A 24,286-nucleotide genomic window follows, 5' to 3' on the forward strand; every position below is an offset into this window, starting at 1 on the left:
TGTCCAGCTCAGTGCCTACAATAGAGCCTGCCTTCCTCACCAGTTTCTCCAGGCGCGAGGCGTCCTTCTTAATGCTGCCTCCCCAGCACACCACCGCGTAGAAGAGGGTGCGCGCCACAACCGTCTGATAGAACATCTGCAGCATCTTATTGCATATGTTGAAGGACGCCAGTCTTCTAAGGAAGTATAGCTGGCTCTGTCCTCTCTTGCACAGAGAATCAGTATTGGCAGTCCAGTCCAATTTATTATCCAGCTGCACTCCCAGGTATTTATAGGTCTGTGCAGAATAGTATAGTGCAGAATGGGTGGGATTGTGGCCGAAATTTAACATCTTATTAATGAAAGAAACACCATCTAACATGACAATTCAGTAATCAGGCAGGAGAAAAGCTGTTCATTGTATCTTTTAATTACTCCTCAGCAAAATGCCTTGGAGGGAGCATTCTTCAAAAGCAGTCCATTACAGCATGGTCAGAATGATCAGAGAAACAAAGAATAGAGGTTCATTTTATAAACTACTGAATTTACATACAGTGTCAATCAATACATACAGTAATGCTTACATTTTACTATGGTTGGTATGTTGGTTTACACCCAAATGATTTATATAAAATAAAAGTCTCGTATACCTTTTGAGATGAGCCATCATCCTTGAAATCTCTGTGCATATAATAATTGTCCATTCTCGTTTATAGGACATCTGCTGATTTCTTAGTCATGTCTTAGTCATCCTTCAGTACATTTTGTATATTACATCAACCTTTCTTCTGGTACATTCTTTATTTACTTGACCATATCAGTATTTTTCTTATATTTCAGTGTACATTTTATTGTTCACTTGATCTTTATCTCGTTTCTGACATTTATTAACCCTTTATGCTATTTCTTAAAGATGAATGCTGTGTTACCCTAAAATTATTCTTCCACAGGATCTATATATGGAGTCTCATTTTAATTAAATTGTCTCTGTACCTACTGTATAATAACAGGAAGTTGAAATTTAAAAATCCATCATATATTATATTAACGTATTATTAGTTTTCAACCTTTATTATAGTAAATGTCAAAATGATCATTTTGTTTTTGATTATAGGAATTTAGTGAAGAACCAACAGGTGAAAAAAAGAAAACTAAGAAGAAGAAACAAACAAGTGTGGGCGGTGTATTTGTTCGAAGAACTGAAAAGTAAAGGTTTACACAAACTACTGAAGAACAAAATATCAACATCGTAAATAGTTTTTAATGATTTTATTTGGAATATTGTATCAGTTTGAGCTGGTCTTGAACAATAAAGGCATTTCAGAGATGTCAAATAATTGAAAAAAAAAGGATTTTTTTAGAAAAAAATAATGTAATTTCAGCTTTTTATGATACACAAATTATCATCCTGCCTGATTCTGCTCATTTCATTAAGCAAATGATTTTTGTTTTTTTTACTATCAACAATCTGAAGTCTTTTTTATTTATATATTTGCTTAAATATGCAACTGGCTTAAAATTATAATGTAAAAATGTTTTGCTAAAATATCCAAACCTATTGAAATTTGACTTCATGTACATTATAAATAAATATCCAGATTAACAAATTCATATTGCTGTGGATGGTATACTTTATTATTGATTTACGTAATCTGCCTCATATCGTTATTTTTCTCTTTTTATGGCAGGTATTTCACACAAACATAAGTTATGTTTACTGAAACATAATTATTTTGGATTAATTTAATTCAAATCTGCTTTTGATTTTCTATAACCAATAAGTTTGAATTTGTAATAAGTACGTGAAAAATGTATACAACATTATTGCAGTTATTCATGTAATACATTTAGAAGTATTTTGGTTAAAATGTATATATGATGACACATAAATACGACAAGTGAAATTGATCAGGCAATATTTAAGTCAAAGTTAACTGTTCCAAAACACAGTTGTTCTGAACTGCAGTAAAGTATAATGTTCTGATAAACAACTAAAAATGCCTTTGATATGTGTATTTTTAGGGAAATGTACCATGTAAAAAGATGTACATCCAATTATGGCTACCAGAGGGAAGGGTTCGAAAAGGGCTTTGGCCTAATTTAGCAGTGCAGGCAACACCATTTTTTAACCATGATCTTAGCAGAGGCAATGTATGCTTTTATGAGTCTTCACACCATTTACAGGGTGATGTGGGAATGATCAGCTGTGCAGCCATGAAGTGAGACTGCCTGCCAATTCTGTGGTCAGTCAAAGATGAGACCAAAGTGGGTAACTGCATCCTTCCTCTATTTCACAATTTGCAAATTTTTCTTCTATATTCTCCATAATTATACCTTGCAATCATGACGCTGGCAGTAGTGCAGAAGTGTGTGGGTTAGAATAAGTGCTTTGCACAGAAAGGACTGCTGGACTGAAACAAACCTGGTAACATTAGTCTGGGGTGTATTGTTAACGTCTTAATTTGATCTACTCCTTTCATTCAGCCTTGAATTTTATAGCCTACTGGCAAATTGGACTGCTGTCTCATCATATATGGATAGTAATTTTGAGGTTCTGCCACAGATCTTTAATGGGTCTTATGGTTAAGATTATGACTGGGCCTCTTATATGCATCTATTTTTTTATTTTAACTCACTGTTGCGTTGCTCTGGCAGTATTCAATGGAGCACTGCCAAACTGAAACAACCGACTTTCTCCCTAGTTCATTTTATTTTCATCAACCCTGATAAAGACTGCCAGTCATTGCAGCTGACAAAAGCATCCTCATAACAAAACTATTTTCTGATTTTGATAGTGTAACTTTGTTCTTCAGCAGAGTTTAATTTACTTTTCATATGGCACTTAGAATTTAATCAGTGTAGGGTATCCATATTTCTAACCGAGAATAAACCGGATATGGATGCAGGTACACGGCGATGGGACCATGAGACATACTGCGGAGGTGCCTAAAGCGCATGTCTCATAAACCGCAAGCGAAGTCTTATCCACCGCGAACGAAGGAGTCATGGCCCAAAAACGAAAGAGCTCAACTAACATGAATGAGAAATGAAGCAACAACGCGCCCATAGCTAACGACACAGCCACACAAAAAAGAGGATTCTGCACTGCACCTCAGAGTCAAACGGACGAGGCTACGGAGGCCCAACAGGTCCACAAAGATAGTACGGAAGGCGCGGGAAAGTACGAAAGGCACAGGCGCCGACAATAATCTCTTTCAAATCTATTTCGGGTTACCCAAGACCAGGGGTTGGCGAGCGAAGCGAGCAGGGGGCAGAGCCCCCTAGTTATGGTCTATTGTAAGGTAGAACAGACACTAGATACAACATAAGAACAGCAATCCTGTTAAAGTTTTCAAATATTACAGTGTCATGAATGGGTTACAATGTAAAAAACATTCACTAAATGGCTATTCTGTGTTTAAAAAATGATTCTTTAAAAAAAAGGCTGACACAGCTTCTGTAGTAAAAGTTTTGTAAACGATGACTACTCTAGCTGTGCTAAAAAAAAAAGCACATTGGAATGCATAATTCATTGTACCTTGTCATGGATGAGCTACAGCAACCAGTGACCCAAATGAGTTCAATGTCTCTTAACGTAAAATGTTAAGTTTGTAATAGATTACAGAGTTTATAAACCCTGGATTGTGCAGGCACAAAAACATATCTTGGTCTGACAAACTAAATCTTGACAATTACCACAGAAGGGAGAAACAGAACACAGTAAAACCCCATAGAAATCCATTGCTCCATTTTCTCAAGGTTTCCAATGCTGGCTGGTAGCAGAGAAGTAACTTTGTGGGGTTTATTTTAAGAAACAGACTTGGTCCTCCCCATTAAGGAGAACAGTGTTTGAGTGTTATATCTGAACATCACTGCTAATCAGGTACCTCCACAGTCAGCAGCATTTAACCAATTTGAGAATGGGACTTTTCAACAGAGTAATTCCTCATGCCACAAGGACAAGGAAATAGTTCTTGGAACTGTTCTGGAAATATAATCCGTGAACTCAGTTCAATGCAGTGGACTCCCTAGTCACCCAATCATAATTCAAGTGAATGTGAAAATAGAATCAAACATTAGAGATAACAGTTTCATAGTCAGCTACTCTGCTATAATTATTGGCAGGCAGAGTCTATGTACAAAAATATTTAGTTTGTTTGGAGGTTTGATGAGAGATCAACTCACTATTATGATAGAGTTCACATTATAGAGTTTTCATGTCGATCATTTACATCTAATTACATTCAATTTCACACTGGGGGTAAATTGTCTTTTTGCTTGACCTTTGGGGGTCAGAGTGCAGGGTCAGCTATTGTATGGCACCACTGGTGCAATTTTCAGGTTAAGGGCCTTGTTCAAGGGTTCAATATTGTAACAAAATGAGAAAAGGTGCAAGGATGAAGTGTGTTTGTGGGCGGGGAACTAAGAGATGTTAGCATTGTACATTTTTGTGATCAAATGTTTATTAATAAAAAGAGAATACTTGTAATGCATTTTTGAATGTCAGTATACTGTTTATACCAAACAACATGCACAACTGAACAGCAAATAAACATACAGTAATACGGTACTTTATTTTACAAAACAAAACTTTGGTAGTTACTGTATTTTCGATGCAACTGGATCTGTAGAGTTCTTTGTCCAGTAAAATAATGCAAAAATGGTACAGTATCTTCAAAATCACCGATATCAGCCATTATTTCCAAAATCGGTAAACTCCCAATGCAATTGCAAGGCAAGTAAAAACTGTAGCTGTTAAAAGATACAAGTTAAAACTGGGCTTTGTAGCAGCAGATTAAACAAACTATTTTAAACATTTTTAAATGGAAAAAAATGATCTGCATTTCAAATTATTAACCACTCACCACTTGCAAATTTTAAAAGTGGGAAGTGGATACAAAATAAATTATGGCAATACACAAAAGGAGACAACATTTATATTGTGTATTTCTCAAAAAAAATTGCCTTGTGTTTTAGAAATGTGCATTTGTCAACAACAATAACACTGTCTAAGAAATAGGCTTATAGGGTCACTATTTTTACTTGCATTTCCTATTCAACATGTTAATTTAATCTCAAAATAAGGTTACCTGCAAGGTAGCGTGCTGTATGTAGTTTAAGTGACTCCAGCAAAACTTTTAGTGAGGCTACTTCAATGTCTATTTTTTTGTGTGCTTCCATAGTAGTACGGTCTACTTCTGCATTCTGGAAAAACAAAAAAAAATAAATTCAGTGAACACACAGGAATTGCGCATACATTTCAATAATATGCATGTGTTCAAATATGAACAATTGATTTAATCACATTTTTTTACACAGACTAATACTTCAATGTGACACACAACTAGAAAATGTACCCCCTTTGGCCCTGAGCTGGCCTAAACTGCCAATATCACTTTATCATAAAGTAAATGCAGGCTGCTACTATTTCTAAGCCTGGTGCTGGCAACTGCTTACCCAAATGCCAAATGTAGTAGCTTGCCAGACCCTGAGTTAATGTATTATATGTTGTAATAACAAGCCTTGCCCAAATGAAGCAAAACATGCATCAGATATTCTGCAGATGTCCTGTGATATATGTCATGCATCAGAAAGTAAGCTGTCTAATGAATTATTACGAGAGGTTTTCTATGTGCACAAAAAGTTGAAAAACCTGACAGTTCTAGTAACTCAGCACACCCCCCACACCACCAGTCTCATTATTAATGGTGACCTCTACAATCAATTAGGGTTTTCTGGCATGCAGTAGGGTGACAAGGACTAGCCTCAATCTACAGATGCTATTTGCTTTACACTAAGGACATGCTTGCACAATTGCCGTGGTTGGATGCTGGGCCCTCTAGATCTCCAGTCTCTTTTTTTCTAGTACTGTCATTTCTTTTCTTCTTTGTTCTTACTTTTCAGTGAATTCAGATTAACGCAGACTCCTCTCCAGTCACCATGTCTCAATCCAGATATGAGACAACAAGCAGAGTTGCAACCTTCTACCAGTTAAATTGCAAAATCCACATTAAAATGAGCCTGTATGAGACATTGAACCAAATAAAGCAATCACTTAGGGATTCAATATCACCCATGTCATGATCAGAGTGAGATACAGTAGGGCTGTCAAAGCAATTAATGTGACATTTTTAGTGACTGTCAATATATATTGAGGGGGTTGCAATAACCCCTTTCTCAGATTTAGCCCAAATTCCAAAAGCTATTAAGCCAAAAGTGTCCAAAGTGTTTTACATGTTTTATTTCAGGTTTCTTGTGGTGAAGAAATGTACATTGCCAAATGTGGTGCTTTTTTAATAAATAAATACAGCTTCACTTAGCAACAGCAACTTTCCTGGGGGAAATGAATTAATAATCTCATTGTAAAAAAATTAACTTTAACTTCAAACTACCAAACATATTCTTTCACTGGAGAACTGGGTTAGAAAGTGGCTGTATGGTTTGATTTGCAGCATCATGTATTATTATAATCATGTCTGATTTGCAATGTGTTTCTAATGATACATACTGGTAATGGCACTACATAAAGACTGACTGAATGAAATGCCATTATCATTTAATATGTTTGTGAAACATAGTAGTAATCCTTACTGGTAACATCAATGCTAAAAAAAACAGTGTGGCACTGTGGCACAGTGGGTAGCACTGCTGCCTCACAGGAGACCTGGGTTCGCTTCCCGGGTCCTCCCTGCATGAAGTTTGCATGTTCTCCCCGTGTCTGCGTGGGTTCCCTCCGGGGTTTCCTCCCACAGTCCAAAGACATGCAGGTTAGGTGTGTGTGCTTGGTGTGTGTGTGTGTATGTTTGTGCGTGCCCTGTGGTGGGTTTGTTTCCTGCCTTGTGCCCTGTGTTGGCTGGGATTGGCTCCAGCAGACCCCCATGACCCTGTAGTTAGGATATAGTGGGTTGGATAATGGGTGGTTGGATACCAAAAACAACTAAATGGTATTTCTGGATAGCACCAATTGTTAATTTCTACCCATGTGTTCACATTGTAATACATATTAAGTTTATGCATTAACTTTAAATTCAGTAATGTTAAAATCATTCTTATACACAGTAGCATTCATCTGTTTACAATCATCAGTGTGCTACATATGTTTACAAATACAAACCATAACTTGAAAAAAAATGTAAAATACAGTCAATATATATATATTGCCAACATACAAATATTTCCCCATATATTTTATAATGGCCTAAAGAAAAAACACATTATTGTTTGAAAAGCATTTCAAAGTCAACCTGAAGTCAATTAGGCCTAATTACAGATAAGTTTTATTAGTAAGTATATTCAGATTAGACTATTGCTTGAGAGGCTTTTAGTGAAGATGTTTATACTTAAAATGCTTTACTAAGCAATTATCGATATGCTTTAATGAACAATGTTATAATTTGAAAATGAATCAATTAACTTTAACATTCACCCCTGCTCAATGAATAGCAGAAACCTTTCAGAACAGGGATATTTTGTTTAGGTTCAGCCTCTGCTATGCCATCTTCCCATAGTGATAAACATACAGCAAAATACCTTTTTGTGAAATTCTGTACTGACTTCCATTAATTTCTTCTCTTGTTCAGTAAACTAAAAACAGAAAAAGCAAAATATGAAATATTTTCATATTTGAAATGAGAAATAAATATTACCATAAATATGTTAGCCATTACCATGTCCGTTACTCTGCTTCTCTCCAAATTAATATCAAGTTTGGCATCAGCTTTGATCTTCTTACTTTCTTCCTTGATAAAAAGGAAAAAAATCTGAATCAATATATGTATTTACTTTTCTTTATTAAACCTGATAACATAATCTTTTATTAAGATTACTTACCAAGAGCTGTCGTTTAACTTGTTCTAACTCATTTTTCATTTTCTGGAAAACATTATTTGGTTACTATTTTGGAACATTTTTTTAGCAATCTCATTTTACATAAAGAAAATAAGATTAAAAACTATAATAATATTACTAATAGCTAAATTGTGACTGTTTTGGTTAGAGTTGTTTTTCGCATAATAATTCTGATGTGGCACTACATACCTGGAAGAGAGACACTGCATATTTATCCACAGAGTGTGTGAGTGTGTGTGTAAAAGGGATACTATCAAGCTCTTAAAAAACAGCACTTATGAGACCCACCCCTATGCCAAAATCCTCTGTCCTGGGTACATGCCCACTAGCAAGTTAGAAAGGACTCTGACCCCAAGTATGCGGCACGAGGTGGAAATGGTTGCATGAATGTGCATGTAGTGGTTGAAGCAGAAAAAAGATCATTGGAGCCATATGATAAAAGCCATGGAAAATTGATGGTAAAAATGCTAAAATGTCAAAATGAACATTATATATTATGTTGGAATACAGTACAGTAAAACCGTGAACAGTGTTAAAAATCTCAAAATCCACATTAAATACTCAAAATTGAATATTCATAAATTTCCAGTTTTATTCAGTTGTAAAAGTGCTAAATCGTATTATATGTAAGTAATAGATGTAATTCATTATTATGATATGATGATTACTATTTCAAAACAGCAGAGTGTGAAGGCTCACATACTCCTTAAATTGCATCACAAAAAACAGATCAATGGATCACTTGAAAGGGTTGTAGCCTTCAAGCCCCAAAGTAGAACTGAAAAGTTCTCATTACACATGCTCACACATGATCAAAGGTATGCCTACAAGACTGCAGGGTCAAAGGGCGTGCCAGAGCAACCCAGAAACAGGCTAGTGCAGGGGTCTGCAACCTTCACTATCAAAAGAGCCATTTTGCCCCCCCTTCCTCCAAAGAAAAATAGTCTGGAGCCGCAAAACATAACACAGCTTATAAACTTTTAAAAGTTTTAATCTTTTTTTAGATTTTACATGTTACAACCACGGAATACAACAAACAGAAGTGCAGTGTGCATGTGTAGGGCTACTTTGAAATAAATTAAACTGAACTATGCAGGCCTATTTGGGTCCTTCCTATACCTGTGTAAAATTAAAATAAAAACTAGCCCACTTTAATATAAATAAAACATTTAGCTGTAGCTTAGCAGCTTTAAAAAAGTAAACATTAAATTCCATTTCAGTGTGCTGAATCAACTGAAGCACCTGAACATACAAAAAAACCTACATCAGCTCCGGGTCCGAAATGAATGTGTTTTGTTTTTCTGAAAAATAATAGCTTATTAAATGCTATTGTTGTCACCTGTTTAAAGTGACTTCTGTTTCTGAAGTTCGCTGCTGATCATCTCTATGTCGGGGCTGTACAATGTGACTTTGACCTTCACACAGGACTGCAGGCTCTCATGTGTGAGGCGGGAGCGATATTTGGACTTTATGAAGTTCATGCTTGAGAAAACGTGCTCACATAAGTATGTTGAGCCAAAGATGGACAGGACTCCAAATGCATATTTTTTCATGTTCATATACGTTTCGGGAATGGCACTCCATGTGTCGAAAACAAATTTGTCGGGTTTGGGGAGGTTTTCAATATCACTCCATTTGTGCTCTTTAGCGAGAGTAGCCTTCTGACGGGTGACTTCTTCAAGATCCGCTGTCAGGCATTTGAACTTGGACACCCATTAATCTTTATCTGCTATGTCGTCCAGTTCAATTTCTAGATCGGGCTTACTCCTGTGAATGCGGATGTGTTCAGCAGGGATGGGTCGATGTCCAGGGGTGTGACAGGGAAGGAGAGAGTGTGTGTTTTTCCTTTCTGAACTCACTGAATCTTTCTCTAAATGCAGCTTGCATTTTCTGAACAATTTCCCGTTTGTTTTTAAAGTCGGAGAATAGATGCTCTGATATTTTTATTAAACGATTCTTTCATGTATTCTCCGTCTGTGAATGGCTTACCCCTCCTTACGATCTCTTGAGCTGCCACAAAACTAGCAGCTGTAGTTGACTGTGTAGAAGTGATCCACTTTTTGAAAGTATGTTTGCTCTGTTCAGCTTTCCGTTGCAGTTCTGAAATTGCTCTCTTTCGCTTATCTTCACTTGGGTATTTTTCAGTGAATGCTGAGAGCTTGTTTTGAAAATGTCTTTCAACGTTACATTTTTTGTTGTTCGATAATTTATCGCCACATATTAAGCACACCGGTAAGCCAGCGTCGTTGGCGGTGAAGGCAAATGCTTCTGTCCACGCAGAATTAAACTCTCTAAATTAGATGTTAAAATGTATAACAGTAGTAGTAGTAGTAAATAAACATATATATATATATATATATATATATATATATATATATATATATATATATATATATATATATATATAAATACAAGTTAAATTAAGAAATTGCCATTATTCATTTTCATGGTTTTTATTTTTTTGTCAAGGCCAAAGGGAGCCACTGCAAGGAGGCTGAAGAGCCGCATGTGGCTCCAGAGCCGCGGGTTGCCGACCCCTGGGCTAGTGGAACTAGGCACAAAAAAACTTTCACATACTCCAAAAAAATGATTTTGTAGGTAAGAAATTGCACTGAGCACATCACAGAAAATTGGAAAAATGTGATTATGAGGACTATGTTGAGTTTATCATAAACATGTTAACAATATGTTACATTATTGGGGTGAATTTTTACTTATTTAGTTTTTTAAAGAACATCTGCTGGTGGATGGAGTCAATGATAGAGCACTTAAAGAAAATCTAGAATAACACAGGGATGATAATCTAAGCACACAGAACTGCCATACTTCAGTGCTTAAATGGGCTGCCAAGTTCTGCAAGGTGGCAACAATACCAACCAAGCACAATTACTGTTCACTTAATGAACACCTGACAATTAAGAAAACCCCTAAATCTGAAAATGCACCATGTGTTGTATGTATCCATTAAAGTAGAAACTGTACTCAATCTGTTTGAAAGTACCACCTTACCTCATTCTCTGCTCTCAGATTAGCAAATTCACTTTTCTCCAAAATGACCATGTCTTTTTTGATTGAATCGAGATGAGCCATTATTTGTTGTAGTGCAATTTCCTAGCAAAATTATAAAAAATGGATTTTTAAATGTATTTTCTCTAGCACGTTCTTAATGACAAAATCATCAATTACTGAATTTGGGCAATGGAAATGCATGAGCATAATGTATAGTGAATCTTGTTGAATTTCCAAAATCCAAAATACCAGGTTTTGGATCTAACAAACAATGATTAAAACAAAATTATTTTAGTTTAGTTTCAGAATTGCAGATTGTGTCAAATTAGTATGAGAACTACTTGAAGACTTACTCTAGTTTCTGTCTAAATCTTACAGTAGTTTACTTGGTTAATATAAATCAATCGTACAGTATATGAGAGAGTGAGAGTGCCCTGTAGTGCCAGGATAAATATCTTGTTCTAGAATGTTTAGGTTTGGAAAATTAATAAACCAATGAAAACATAGTGCAGGTATGGGAATGAATGCTAGCAAAAACTGAGCAGCTTTAAGATAGCATTGAATTAAGGAGGCTTTTATAAAAAATTTAAAAAAAAATTAAAAATCAAGTTTCTTTCTCCTTTCAGGTTTATGTAAGGATTCTTTGTTTAAAACAAAGAATGCTATTGTAAACTTGAAAGGAAAAAGAAAATAGCCAAATTAAAATCAAAATATTATAAATAGGGACTAAGTAAATTAAGATTTTGGATTAGGTGCAGAAACTGGCAAAATGTACATTTTCTGTTTCAAAAACATACACCTTTGAAAAGAAGTGAAGTTTGTGGAAATATTATTATAGGAGCATCTGAAAATGATCTCATAAATATAGTTTATTCTTGCTGAGCAAGGAAGATTTTAGAGGGTGACATGTACTTCCTATTCCTGCTTCATAAGGTTGTCCATATGATGGCAGCACATAGAAGGAGCAAACATAAACTGCAGCACAAAAGACAGGAATGGAATCTAAAAACAATCTAATCTAAATCTTTGTCAGTTTAGATCAAAAAAATTAACTCTACTTACAAATGAGGTGGTGAGTCTCATACTTGACTAAATTCAGATATTGATGTTATATAATTATTCTAGTGCTGTATCAACATGCACCTGCAAAATGAAAAACCTCTGGTCTAGCTGATACCAACCATGATTGTTTTCATATTAATGTTCCATACTCCAAATTGCAATTAACAAAACCAGTATCAGTGTTCTCTTGACAGAACTAAACAGGACATAAATGTCCATTAAATGAAAGAAACTAGGCATCAGAGGAGTATCTCTAAAGTCTATGTCACATTAGATGACTTTTCTTCATTTACATAACCTTAGCAAGTTTGAGGCAGATCACCTAATGTAACATATCCAGCAACTCACTTAAACTAGTCTGCAACTCACTACGATAAAATTAAACAGGTTTAGAAATGTTTATCAGAAACGGCATTATGAGCAAAATAACACAAATTAAACTTATTCTGTCACATAGAAAAACTGCTACAACAAATGAGGTTAAAAGTAGTATGATGCTTGCATAAATAAATTGCACAGTGATAATGGAAATCATACCAGGATATGGCTTTGTCTGCCTTTTAATTGTTTTAATAGCCAGTCAAAGTAAATTTGTCAAACACACCTGATGAGATCCTGTTACCATGTCTCGATACACTGTATCCATACAGGCAGTGGTTAATGTTACTAGTGTTGTAACAAGAATTTCTGCTTCTTCCTTTTTGAAACCTACCAATAATACAAGAATATATGTATTTAACTAAATCTTGTTATTCTCTTTAATATACAGTATCAGAAATGGTATATACAAATGGTCTGCAAATTCTCATTTAAATTTCGGATTTTGTTAACAAACAGGCTGAAACCAAGATAAGTCTTATTTTAGTTTAATGAAATGTCCCAACCAAATGAAAAATCAAAAAGATATTTTTTGGGAAAAATAATTAAAAATGAATGATTTTGAAAGGGGCAGTCCTTGTATCTAAATGAAATGCACAATTAAAGGAAAAACTGAGGAACGTGTCAAGTAAAGATGTATTAGTGAACAGTCGACATATTTTTAAATGGCGGAGATCATGTTATAATAATATGCAAGTCTATGATTAAGTAACAAAAGCATTCATTCAGTAGGGTACATATATTACTTATTTTGATCTTCAATACACTTTTGATAAGGTCCAGCATGACAAGTTACAGATCAAACTAAACATGTGGAAGTTCAAGTGGCACTGCGTAAATAAAGGCAAAATTGGCTTAAACACAGAACGCAAAATAATTTTTTCTAAATCAGGTGATCCTGAAAGTGGTGTCAATCAAGGGTCAGAGTCGAGAAAACTTTCTTTTGATTTCTATAAATGGTCTTTATAAATATGTAGCTAACCAGATTTTTATATTTGCAGAAAGCATTAAATTAGGGTGACATGACAGAAGTGTTTTAAATTGTGAAGAAAATTAGAATGGCGGATGCCATCTGTTACTATAAAATAAGTTTTACAACTAGAACATGGGACTACAGATGGAAACTGAATAAAGGTAAATGTTGAGTAAATATTTAAAAGGTACTCTTCACACACAGGACCATATGTATGTGTGCGGAGTAAACTAAAAGTAGTCTGGTCCTGAGGCTGCCAGGTCAGATTTGATATTCTTGACACAGGTCTGGATTACATGGGTCCAAAAAATCATGGATGGTAAAAATCACATAGCAGGTACTGGCATATTCTTATACTTATCCTCTTTACCCTAATTGTCATTTTCTCTAAGACATATTCAGCTATATTCAGGTCCCATGTTATTCCTCCAGAGATCATTGTTTGCAGACATCTATATTTCACTGCAGCACTGAATTAGTGCTATTTAATTTACAGTGGCATGTTTTGTTCAAAGAAAAGGACTTTCAATATAATCTGGTTTCCCTACTGTACCTCAACATTTATAGTATTATTATATAGTACATTAACTTCTAATTTAAAAGTATTTATGTCATACACTTCCAAAAATTTATGAAACATCATGTGGAACATGGCTTGGACACAGACACACGTTTATTATACATTATTTACAATAATTAGTGCACACAGAACTCCAAAACTTCCCCAAAGTCCAGGCCTCACAATGTCTTTCTTTCTCTGGTCTGCCTCCTCTCCTCTCCTCTCGCTCTGTCTTGCTTCCTCCCAACTCAAGCCATCGAATGGAGGGAGGCGGCCCCTTTTATAATCACCCGGACGTGCTCCAGGTGCCTCCCAATTAGCTTCCACCGGCACTCCAGAGTGTGGCGGAAGTACCGGCTTCGCACTTGGAAGCACTCCGGGTGTCCCTGGTCTTCTTCCCCCTAGCACTTCCGGGTGTGGTGGAAGTGTTGAGGGCCAGGGCTCCTCAGGCATTGGGGCACCCACTGGTGGTGACCATGGGCCCCTATAGGGTTGAGCTTCTAAGCTCTGTTCCCGTGGTCTCCAAAGCCACCAGGGCGGTTGTCCCTTCATGGTCTGGAGGAGGCGTAATCCCTCCTCCGGTCCTTTCGGGCATCCTGGCTGGGTGCCACCCCCAGCCGCGTGCCACAATCAATATTCCCCATTATAAATTTATGAGAGACTGTGACGATACTTACCACTGGCCAGTAGGTCCTTTACTAAAGCATGTGTGTCAAAAGATAGTTTTCTTTGTTCTAGTGGTGTCAGATTTACTTTTCTTGCATCATATGTTTCAACTACAGCAGTACAAAACTCTAAAGGAAAATAAATTGTTATTAATTGTATCTCATATAATTTAAAATATATTAATAATGAAATACTCTGAAAAAAGTAGACCTGAGTGGAAAAAGGTTTGTAAAGGAGTGCTTGTAAAAGACATGTTTAAACATCTTCCTTTTCCATGTCTTTATTGGCAGGACACTTTTCACAGTTATAAAAACACACAATTTTAACCGTTAAATCATCAAAGAGTTTTGTTTTCTCTTGAATAGAATAAACTCCTCCTTCTTCTTCTTCTTTCGGCTGCTCCCATTTAATTATTTTCCCTGTACTACTGACAAAGCCCTGAGTTCAAATACTGCACCAGTTACTGTCAATATAGAATATATACATTCTTCTTGTTACCCTTTCTCATTCCAAAGATGTATATATTAAATTAATTACTGACTCTAAATTGGCTTTGTAGGAGTGTCTGTAACATGGGGGCGTGTGCTCTAAGATAGTCCACCACCTTGTAAAAAAAATGGTTTCTGCCTTCTACCTTATATTGTTGAGGCAGAAAACATCTGAGTACTAGAGAAAGTATCACTGTTCGACTTAGATTACTGAACAAGATTAAATAGGTACGATAATGAATAGACAAGTAATTGGATGGTTTCAAGCAAACTTTGTCCTAAGTTGCACATCTATGTTGTGTGGGAAAAACTGCAGAAACTAAAAAACACAACTGTAGTCCAAAAATTAAACAAGAAAGTTCACAGGCCACCATGGGCAGGTCCCAGAATTCTGAAGCTGTTAAGATAGCAACACGAATCAGTCTACCAAAGTGCTGTACTGTATAGTCTATGAGCAATTATTAACATTGGTCACACACATACACCCATGACCTTCACCAGGAAAAGTGGTTTCAGAAGATTAGATTATATCATTATGTCAAAAGTAATACATATTAGTGTGGATTTTATTAAACATACTACAGTGCTAATTTCATGTTTTTCAACTTACTTTTATATTGTTTGTGTTATTTTTAATGTTGCAAATAATTCTAATTTCTTCCAGTGTTTTCTATGTGCTTCACTGCTTTCTCATTAAACTTTAAATATTCAAAATTGCACTGAATATTGTCATAATTTTAAACTGGATGGCATGGTGACACAGCAAGTAATGCTACTACTTCACATATTCACTGCCCTGGATTGGAATCCACCGCCTTATTATTTTCCATGTGTAGTCTGCATACTCTCCCTGTTTCTGTTAATCTTCTGTTAATTTTCTTCTGGGTAACAGTATAGTTATCCTCCAACATCCCTAAAGACATGCTCTTTATACCAAATCGCCCTCTGTGGTCACGCTTTGAGTAGTAAGCGCTATATAAATGTAAAGAATTATTATTACTGTATTATTATATATGTGTGAGGCACCCTGTGAGGGACTGTCATCCTGTCCTGTCTTGCAGGGATTGGGTTTGGGCCCACACTGCCAAGAAACAAATAAGGCGAGTATTGCATGTTGTCATTAACCCAAACTACAATAAATGTTTCAAACCAAAACAAAAAATTGGATCACATTGACAAACTTATTTGTCATATACAGTATTTCAGAAACAATGCGTTGACTAAAACCAGCTAGTACGCATAACAACAAAGGCGAAAACATTTAGTGAAAACAATTGCAAAACGACATTCTTTAAAGACCAAATACAAAGTTTAAACCAATGAAGTCAGGAAAAAAAGATCCTTCGGGAAAATTATTTCGATAGAAAATGAATGGGGTTTATTGTTGTAGTTGAAATGATAAACATTTCATTTTAGAAAAACAAGGAAACACAATGAAACCAAACCGTGACAGGTAACCAATAGTTATAAATTCTCTTGTGATTCTCGGCACTATAAATCCTTCCACCATTCCAAGGCGTCACTACCTGGCCACACATTACCCACCCATTCAATCATCTGACCAATCGTCACTACCTGGCCACACATTACCCACCCATTCAATCATCTGACCAATCGGCTACGACGTCTTGTCCAAGAAACGTACTACACGCGCGTGAAGCTTCCGCATAAACTTGTCGTGTTTCTTTTCAACGATGTTACGTCATTCGCATCGGCCCGCTCTAGCGAAAAGTCTTGTTACATGAACTCTGCCTCACTTTGGGAATTAAAATTCCCAACCTGCATGAAGGAACTTCGCAGGGAGCCGGTTTTCTCTTACTGTTGGTATATTTCTACTGAATTTCGCGTAAGTTATAACTCTCCTAGACGTTCAAAACACGTTTGACAGAGCTACCTTTTTAAAAATCTGAATTAATCATTAGGATAACTGCGGGATTCATATGTACGCTCTGTTTTGTTAGTGCACTGTGGTTTTACTCAGAAATGTACAATTAGCAGCTAACGACACTTACCCTTTTTAATTAATCGAGTCTGATATTTTAAAATGGACCTGGAGTGAAAGGGGTGGTACACAACGTAGTCGAAATCCTTAAAGGCAGCTTTCATCATTCCTCTGCTCTGTTTATAAAGCATTTCGCCTGCTTTTCTTCTGCAAAGGAGAAACATCACCCCAAGTCAGGTCGCAAAATCCGGGAACTAAACAGGGGAGGAGTTTGCAAAGATAGTATTGACATCTCGGAAAGAATTCCCCCGCCCCAGCATAAATGAGAGAAGAATATATCCGCCAACCGGGTCAGTAATAAAATACGTTGTGTTTATGCGTGTATAAAATCATGTGGGGAAAAAAAGGCTTTTGACCACCAAAATGATCCTGCAAGCTGCAATAACTAATATATTTTGCAAAAGAATTAAGATGTGCAAAGCGCGACGGTGACTTCACCAGAATAAACTGAATAAGTGCCCTCTTGTGTTTGTTACAGAGAAGCGTTCCTTAACTGTGTCATGTTCGTCCGAAGTTTGGGTCCAGAAAAGGACGTAACGGATATTTCAAGAGTGCAAAGATATGAGTTTGTTGCATGATTTCAAAGGCCCTTATCATGATAGAAACATGTCATCAACTGGAAAAGGGACACACGCTCCATTTTCTCCTTGTATCTAACTTACATTTTCCAAAGGAGCATTGCGAAATTTGTAGTCTTTTCAGTCTGCTCTGCAGAGATCATTTTGAACTAAGTTACCGCCATTACGCTATTCTTACGCGCTGTTGTTTTAGGGTATTGTTAGCTACAGGGTGGAAAACATACAGAATCTGATATTTTACGACATGCAGGGGTGCTTCAAAGATAATTGTAAATTTGATGATAAATAAGTCAAAAAATATTATACTGTTTCCATCGCAAAAATTCTATCACAGTACTAATTTATCCGTTTTCTAAACATTGCTTAATGTAAATTTAGTGTCAAGTGGAGCAAGGACCTGTCCTGGCAACACAAGACACAAGTCAACAACCATCCCTGCACAGTTTAGAATGAATGATTCTAACATACTTGACATGTTTTACAATGTTTTACTTCCATTTTTTAAACTCACTTGATGTAAATTTAGAATAGTGCTGTATAGCACATTAGCCCATTTTACTGTAACATGTTAACAAATGATGTACTGTACATCTTTGAGGTCCATCCGTTAACTGACCTAATTATTTCAGGATAACAAACTTTAGTGTGCCTTTCCAGGAAGCATAGCAGCACCACCACTGAACAGAATACCACCCCTCAAATGGCAACATTCTCTCTCACAAACACAAACATATCTACACTCACTCATGCTGTACATAGGCCATTAAAGTCACAAGTTCACCATTGGGAATGTGAGAGGAAACCCACAGAGACACAGGGAATGTACACAAACAAATTATTTATCTGGAATTTGAACCCAGTCTCCTGAAGTGAACTACAACACAACTGGAAACTCAGTATTTCAGTTTTTTGCAAAGAGCACAGAGATAGGAGAAATTGAGACACCAAGCAGTATAAACAGTTCAGTAGACCTTGCCCATTTAAATATTATTCTTAAAATTGAATATAAAATTGTTCCTTTGATGTACACTGTTTTGTTTAATAGCAACCCGTTTCATTGTTTTGAGAGTTGATGGGTCTTATATATTAAAAGGTGGCTGTTTTGTGTTCAGGCAATTCAAGTACGCCTAAATGTACTGTATATTTCTTCTGTTCAAGGCCACGAGGATTGCCTCAAAATGACAGACGCCTAATCACTGGAGCAAGTTAAAACTCACCTTGATGTAGCCCTTCAGTGCACTTGTAATTATTGCGGATCGTACTCCTTTGTGCATTTGAAGACTTGTTGCCAGCTCCTCAGAATCCCAGCTGTAACATGTGGTTTCTCAAAGCTTCTGACTCTTGACCTCTACGCAGCATGCAGGCTCTCCCAGCTCACACCAGCTGCATAGCTTGTAGTATGTTCAATCAAACCTCTGGCACTTTAGTCTTCACATTTTCTTCCCTCTCCTTTTCATATAGGCTCTCACCTCCTGCAACTGGAATAATGGACCAGATAGTAATTAGTGTATTATTTAAAACACATTGTCTGCAGAACATCCAGCCACTGGAAAGTGCTTTCCACAAAACCGTGAAAGAGGCAGGGTCTTCTAGGGAGTTTACACATGAGTTGTTTGGCCCAAACCATCTGTACTGTTTTTTCTGCCAGTCTGGTGTCAATAAGTTTTTTTGTTTGCTGGCCATTACTTTGCATAATTGATCCATTTTCATATAATTCTTACTTCCAGTGGATGGTGTGATGGAAAGGAGAAACTTTAGTAGACTTTTATAAAGATTGTTATAGGAAAGATTTTAGAGTTTTAGTACTGATGTTCTCTAGAAAAGGAGAACAAATGAAACACTAAAAAAGTACAAGAACATAGTCTTCAAAATGTTCAGAGATTAAAGGTACTGTCCTGGTAAGACACCCAAAGAAACAGTTGCACTGTGGGTAGAGTTAGCTGCTTGGCAAAGGTAGCTCTCACAAGAGGCAGAAAACAAGTAACTTTCAATGTCTACAACTTCCAAGTTACTCAAATTAAAACACAAATTAAAACCCAGTGATTTTTATGTATTATGTTTTGACTCATCATTTGTTGACAGGTATTTTTCTAATTAAATATATTTCACCTCTCAGAGAAAGGGAAATAAAACTGTTGTCAGGACTTAAATTTCTAATACATCATAGTAATTTTATGGGCTGCCATTTTGATACAAATCAATTTATTCTAAAAGAAAAATCTCAATTCAAAATGTATTTTTTCTAGTATATATTATTTAAAGTATACTTTTTAAAAAGATTTTAAATATGTGATATATTCATTCAAAATGTTTGGTGTATCTTTTTTCATTTAGTTTTTAACTTTAGATCATGTCAGAACTTGTGACACTTAATGTGGGAGGAAAACTGTATACCACATCACGGGCGACTTTGGCATGCTATCCAGATTCCATGCTGGGTGCAATGTTCAGTGGGAAACTGCCTTCTTCAAAGGACAGCCAGGGGAATTGCTTCATTGATCGTGATGGTAAGATCTTTCGACACATTTTAAACTTTCTGAGGACATCACACCTTGACTTGCCTGATGACTTCAGAGAAATGAAGCTGTTGAAGAGAGAGGCAGATTTTTATCAGATCCAGCCTTTGATTGAGGCACTTCAGGAGAAAGAGAAGGAAATGTCGCTGTTAGAAAGGAATGCAATGTTAAATATCAGCTTAAATAAAAAAATTAAGACTGTGCATTTTACAGTTCGTGAAGGCCCCCAGACTTATACTCTATCTTCCTCAAACATGGATGTTTTTACTGCAGACATTTTTTGTACTTCCAGCACATTTCTAAATCACATAGTTAATAGATTTTGCTATTATTTTAATGGGAGTGTCTCTTCTGTGTACAGTGAGTTAGAGGATCAGAATCATGTTGTGCTGCAATGGGTAGCCACAGTAAGCGGCCTACCAGAAGAAGAGTATACCAAACAAAACCTAAAACGACTGTGTGTGATGCCTGCTAACAAGCCAATCAACAGTTTTTGTGTATTTGTTGAGGAGATTCTGAAAATAGCCATGACTGATGGGTTCTGTGTGGACTCCACTCTTCCTGCTTCTTTCTTAACTGATATAAAAAATAATAAAATTATTCGTTTAACACGATACAAGTAAAATTAAAGTATGAATGATGCACTACCAGTGTACGGCTATCTGTATGGGAAGGGAGCCTTATGTAAAAGGACTGCCAGTTAGCAAATTTATGTGTAACCATGTACTCTGATGACATAATGACTGAGTGACTTTAACACCGCATGCTTCAATGATGAAAATAGTGTCAGCTGTTTGAAAGGTTACTGTACATTCTCAAAAAACATTTAGATGTTGATAATATGGTTATTACATCTGTTTAATTTGCTGCTTTTTACAGTCCCTGCGGAGGTGCCTACATGATGTCAGTACAAAGAAAAAGAGACTGTGTATTAATACATAGAAAAATGAATACAATAGCATTTTTAAAATAATGTATCCTTCCATTAAATTATTATTGTTTCATAAAATAATGTAAAAGAATGCTGTTTTACTACCATATATGTTAAAAGTTTGTCATTTAGCCTTTAGAACCTGTTTTGATCTGGAATCTTAATTAGTGTTGGTTTCTGTACATATTTGTTCAATAGTATACTCTGAGCCCTGTGAAGTTGGTTCAGGAAGAGGCTGGATGGAAATGCAACCAGGGGCAGCTTTCATCAGTTCATACTGCCTGCTGTTGACACTTTCATTTATTGTAGTTATAACAAATTACAAATAATATTTATTAATTATTTCCTACAGATTATGTGGAAGAACCTATACTATATAAAAATACTCTAATCCACTATTTCCTGATTCTGGAGCATTCATGAACTGCTGGCTTTTGATAATATAGGTTTTATTTTTTTAATTAGACTTTGGTTCCATCCTTTTAACTCCGGGTTTTATTTTCAAAGACAGGATTTTTAATTTATTGTTAAATGCGAAAAAAAAAAAAAAAGTTAATGCATTAATGACTGCTGAAATATGTATCACCTTCAGTTAAAAGCTGAATAGGTACTCGTTCTTAGGATACAACCTATAGTATATTTCACATGTTGTGTACACAATAAGATTTTATTAAGCTGTTCTGTATTTAGTGAAACCTTTGTTTTGCTTCTTTATTCTGTTACTTTCAAAAATTGAAGGAGCACAATCTCTTTATATTCAGTTAATTGTTTATAAAGATAAACATTGGTTAACTGTCAAAAATTATTAATAAATTTAAAGAAAAATGCCATTTGGATTGCAATTAGATTTATTAGATACATAGCAAAGTAGACCTGATAATTTACCTGATTGAATCTTAATTTTTAAAAATAATATTACTGGAAAAAGTAGATTTATGAACTGGATGGATTGAAGTAAATTATTTGTGATATTTTATAATAAAAAATGGTAATTTACAGTAGGAAGTTAATTATATACAAGTTAAAATTAGTAGTTAGGCTTAACTAAATATTACTTTAGATGCTATATTAGTAAAGAAAGGATCTACTACTTTTTTAACTTTTAAAAGAAGAAACCAGACTCATTTAATTATACCTGAAACAATTTTTAATACAATAGTAGTAGGAAATTTCCTCTACATATTAATGAATTTATATACGTGTGTCTTTAATTATAAAACCATGATATGAGTGAAGAAGTAACAGTGTAAATTATAAGCAAATATATAATAATTTGCTTTGCAGAGAAACAAAACTAACATCTGGGAGCCTGGGGTTATGAACATGATATTGGGAGTGATCAAACTGATTTAACCGAAATAAATTGTGCACATATACAAAAGTTCAAACCATCTGACAGTACATGTAAAAATGTAGTCTTTAATATCCACAATTTACTGTACTGGAGAAAGTCAAAGGAGTTTATGGTCCTGAAGTGTTTTGAGACTTAAACAGTCTCTTCCTCAGGAATGTTAAGCTTCTATAACAGTTGGTAATATGGCTTATCTTACAAGATGGATATTGCAACTGAAAAATGCATGGATGCTCAAAGAGGTAAAAGTTAGAAACTTTTAACTTCTAACTTAGAAAAGTTAGAAAGTCTTAATTAATTGCTAATAATAGACTCAGTTTTAAAGCAAAAGTCTGGTGTCGCATTGCAACCCTACATGGCTGATGAAAAAACTGGCCAAGCTGAAGAAATCAAATATTTTTAAAAAGAGAAGTCAAAAAGTAATAAAATCGATCAATTAAAATAATACCTAAAAATAACTTAGGTGAAATATGTTAGGTCAGATTTAATAACCAAAGAGCAGTTAAATAACAGTGACGAAGCAACACAGGTATTCATATTGTTTTCTAGATTTTTTTTTTCCAACAAACTATTTTTAAACTGCACTCAGATATTGCACTCATATATTACTCTTGTATTTGATGATCCTAAATCTAAGTAATTTGTATTTACAATATAGATGAAACAAAAGTCAGCAATTTTAAAGTATAACCTTGTTCTTTAACAGTGAATATTGTATTTTTTGAAGAATTTGCATTTTAGTTTATAAAAGTTATTATTTTACTATAATGTTGTTGCTTAATAAAATATTAATCTTGAATTTGATTAAAAATAATAAATAACAAGATTAAACACATTAAATCAGATTTGATTTGGGAGAATACTTTATTTTAACTGACTACTTCTGCCTCATAGCATCAAAAAACAGTTTGAATTGTGGTCACTATTAGTATGGAGTCTGCACTTTCTTTCCATATCCACGTGTTTTTTTCTAGGTACTCCAGTTTTCCTTTCACATCCCAAAGACATTTTAACATGACTTTGTTTTAGATAAGTTTTTTTCTTATTTTTCTCAACAGTTTTGACCTGTTGTAATATTATTCTGAAACATAATAAAATCTGTCATTATACTGAAAATGTTGAAATTGAATTACACTTTAAACTACAATAATAATTCAGTTTAACTTAAAGAAAAATGTGTACACTTGCTTTTGCTGTGTGTATTTTTGGTAAAACCAATACTATTTCTTAAGTTTACAATAATAATTCATCCATCCATCCATCCATCCTCTTCCGCTTATCCGAGATCGGGTCGCGGGGGCAGCAGCTTGAGCAGAGATGCCCAGACTTCCCTCTCCCCGGCCACTTCTTCTAGCTTTTCCGGGAGAATCCCAAGGCGTTCCCAGGCCAGCCAAGTCCCTCCAGTGTGTCCTGGGTCTTCCCCGGGGCCTCCTCCCAGTTAGACGTGCCCGGAACACCTTACCAGGGAGGCGTCCTGGAGGCATCCTGATCAGATGCCCGAGCCACCTCCTCTGACTCCTCTCGATGCAAAGGAGCAGTGGCTCTACTCTGAGCCCCTCCCGGATGACTGAGCTTCTCACCCTATCTTTAAGGGAAAGCCCAGACACCCTACGGAGGAAACTCATTTCAGCCGCTTGTATTCGCAATCTTGTTCTTTTGGTCACTACCCATAGCTCATGACCATACAATGGGGCAAAAAAGTATTTAGTCAGCCACCAATTGTGCAAGTTCTCCCACTTAAAAAGATGAGAGAGGCCTGTAATTTTCATCATAGGTATACCTCAACTATGAGAGACAAAATGAGAAAAAAAATCCAGAAAATCACATTGACTGATTTTTAAAGAATTTATTTGCAAATTATGGTGGAAAATAAGTATTTGGTAACCTACAAACGAGCAAGATTTCTGGCTCTCACAGACCTGTAACTTCTTCTGTAAGAGGCTCCT

At 35.6% G+C, this 24,286-nt stretch overlaps 3 protein-coding genes across 6 annotated transcripts in view; 2 read left to right on the plus strand and 1 right to left on the minus strand.

Annotated features, from left to right (window-relative positions):
• LOC114651210 (ankyrin repeat domain-containing protein 42-like) overlaps positions 1-1,189 on the plus strand; it is a 21,213-nt gene extending 20,024 nt beyond the window's left edge. The window contains exon 12 of the mRNA XM_028801156.2: positions 1,094-1,189. Within this exon, the coding sequence (XP_028656989.1) occupies positions 1,094-1,189 (96 nt within the window). The remainder of the gene's footprint in view (positions 1-1,093) is intronic.
• On the minus strand, positions 387-17,172 carry ccdc90b (coiled-coil domain containing 90B). Of its 2 annotated transcripts, XM_028800318.2 has the most exons (9): positions 16,975-17,172; positions 14,486-14,602; positions 12,503-12,606; positions 10,837-10,938; positions 7,810-7,851; positions 7,647-7,718; positions 7,510-7,563; positions 5,070-5,184; positions 387-4,731 (listed from the first exon to the last, which is right to left on the minus strand). In XM_028800318.2, exons 1-9 carry the CDS (start codon positions 17,126-17,128, stop codon positions 4,676-4,678), a joined length of 816 nt encoding a protein of 271 aa, XP_028656151.1. In that variant the 5' UTR covers positions 17,129-17,172; the 3' UTR covers positions 387-4,675. The 2 variants fall into 2 exon arrangements, with proteins under 2 accessions (XP_028656151.1, XP_028656152.1); XM_028800319.2 differs by lacking the exon at positions 10,837-10,938.
• On the plus strand, positions 16,624-23,185 carry LOC114650580 (BTB/POZ domain-containing protein KCTD21-like). 3 transcript variants are annotated; one of them, XM_028800317.2, is made up of 3 exons: positions 16,624-16,808; positions 19,890-20,049; positions 20,938-23,185. In XM_028800317.2, the coding sequence occupies exons 1-3, from the start codon at positions 16,704-16,706 to the stop codon at positions 20,958-20,960; spliced, it is 288 nt and encodes a 95-aa protein (XP_028656150.1). In that variant the 5' UTR covers positions 16,624-16,703; the 3' UTR covers positions 20,961-23,185. The 3 variants fall into 3 exon arrangements, with proteins under 3 accessions (XP_028656150.1, XP_028656149.1, XP_028656148.1); XM_028800316.2 differs by lacking the exon at positions 20,938-23,185 and having other exon boundaries at positions 16,631-16,808; positions 19,877-20,931; XM_028800315.2 differs by lacking the exon at positions 20,938-23,185 and having other exon boundaries at positions 16,631-16,808; positions 19,890-20,931.
• Positions 23,186-24,286: the final 1,101 nt, after the last annotated feature.

The sequence above is a fragment of the Erpetoichthys calabaricus genome, chromosome 4, assembly GCF_900747795.2.
Source record: "Erpetoichthys calabaricus chromosome 4, fErpCal1.3, whole genome shotgun sequence".
Lineage (NCBI taxonomy): Eukaryota > Metazoa > Chordata > Cladistia > Polypteriformes > Polypteridae > Erpetoichthys > Erpetoichthys calabaricus.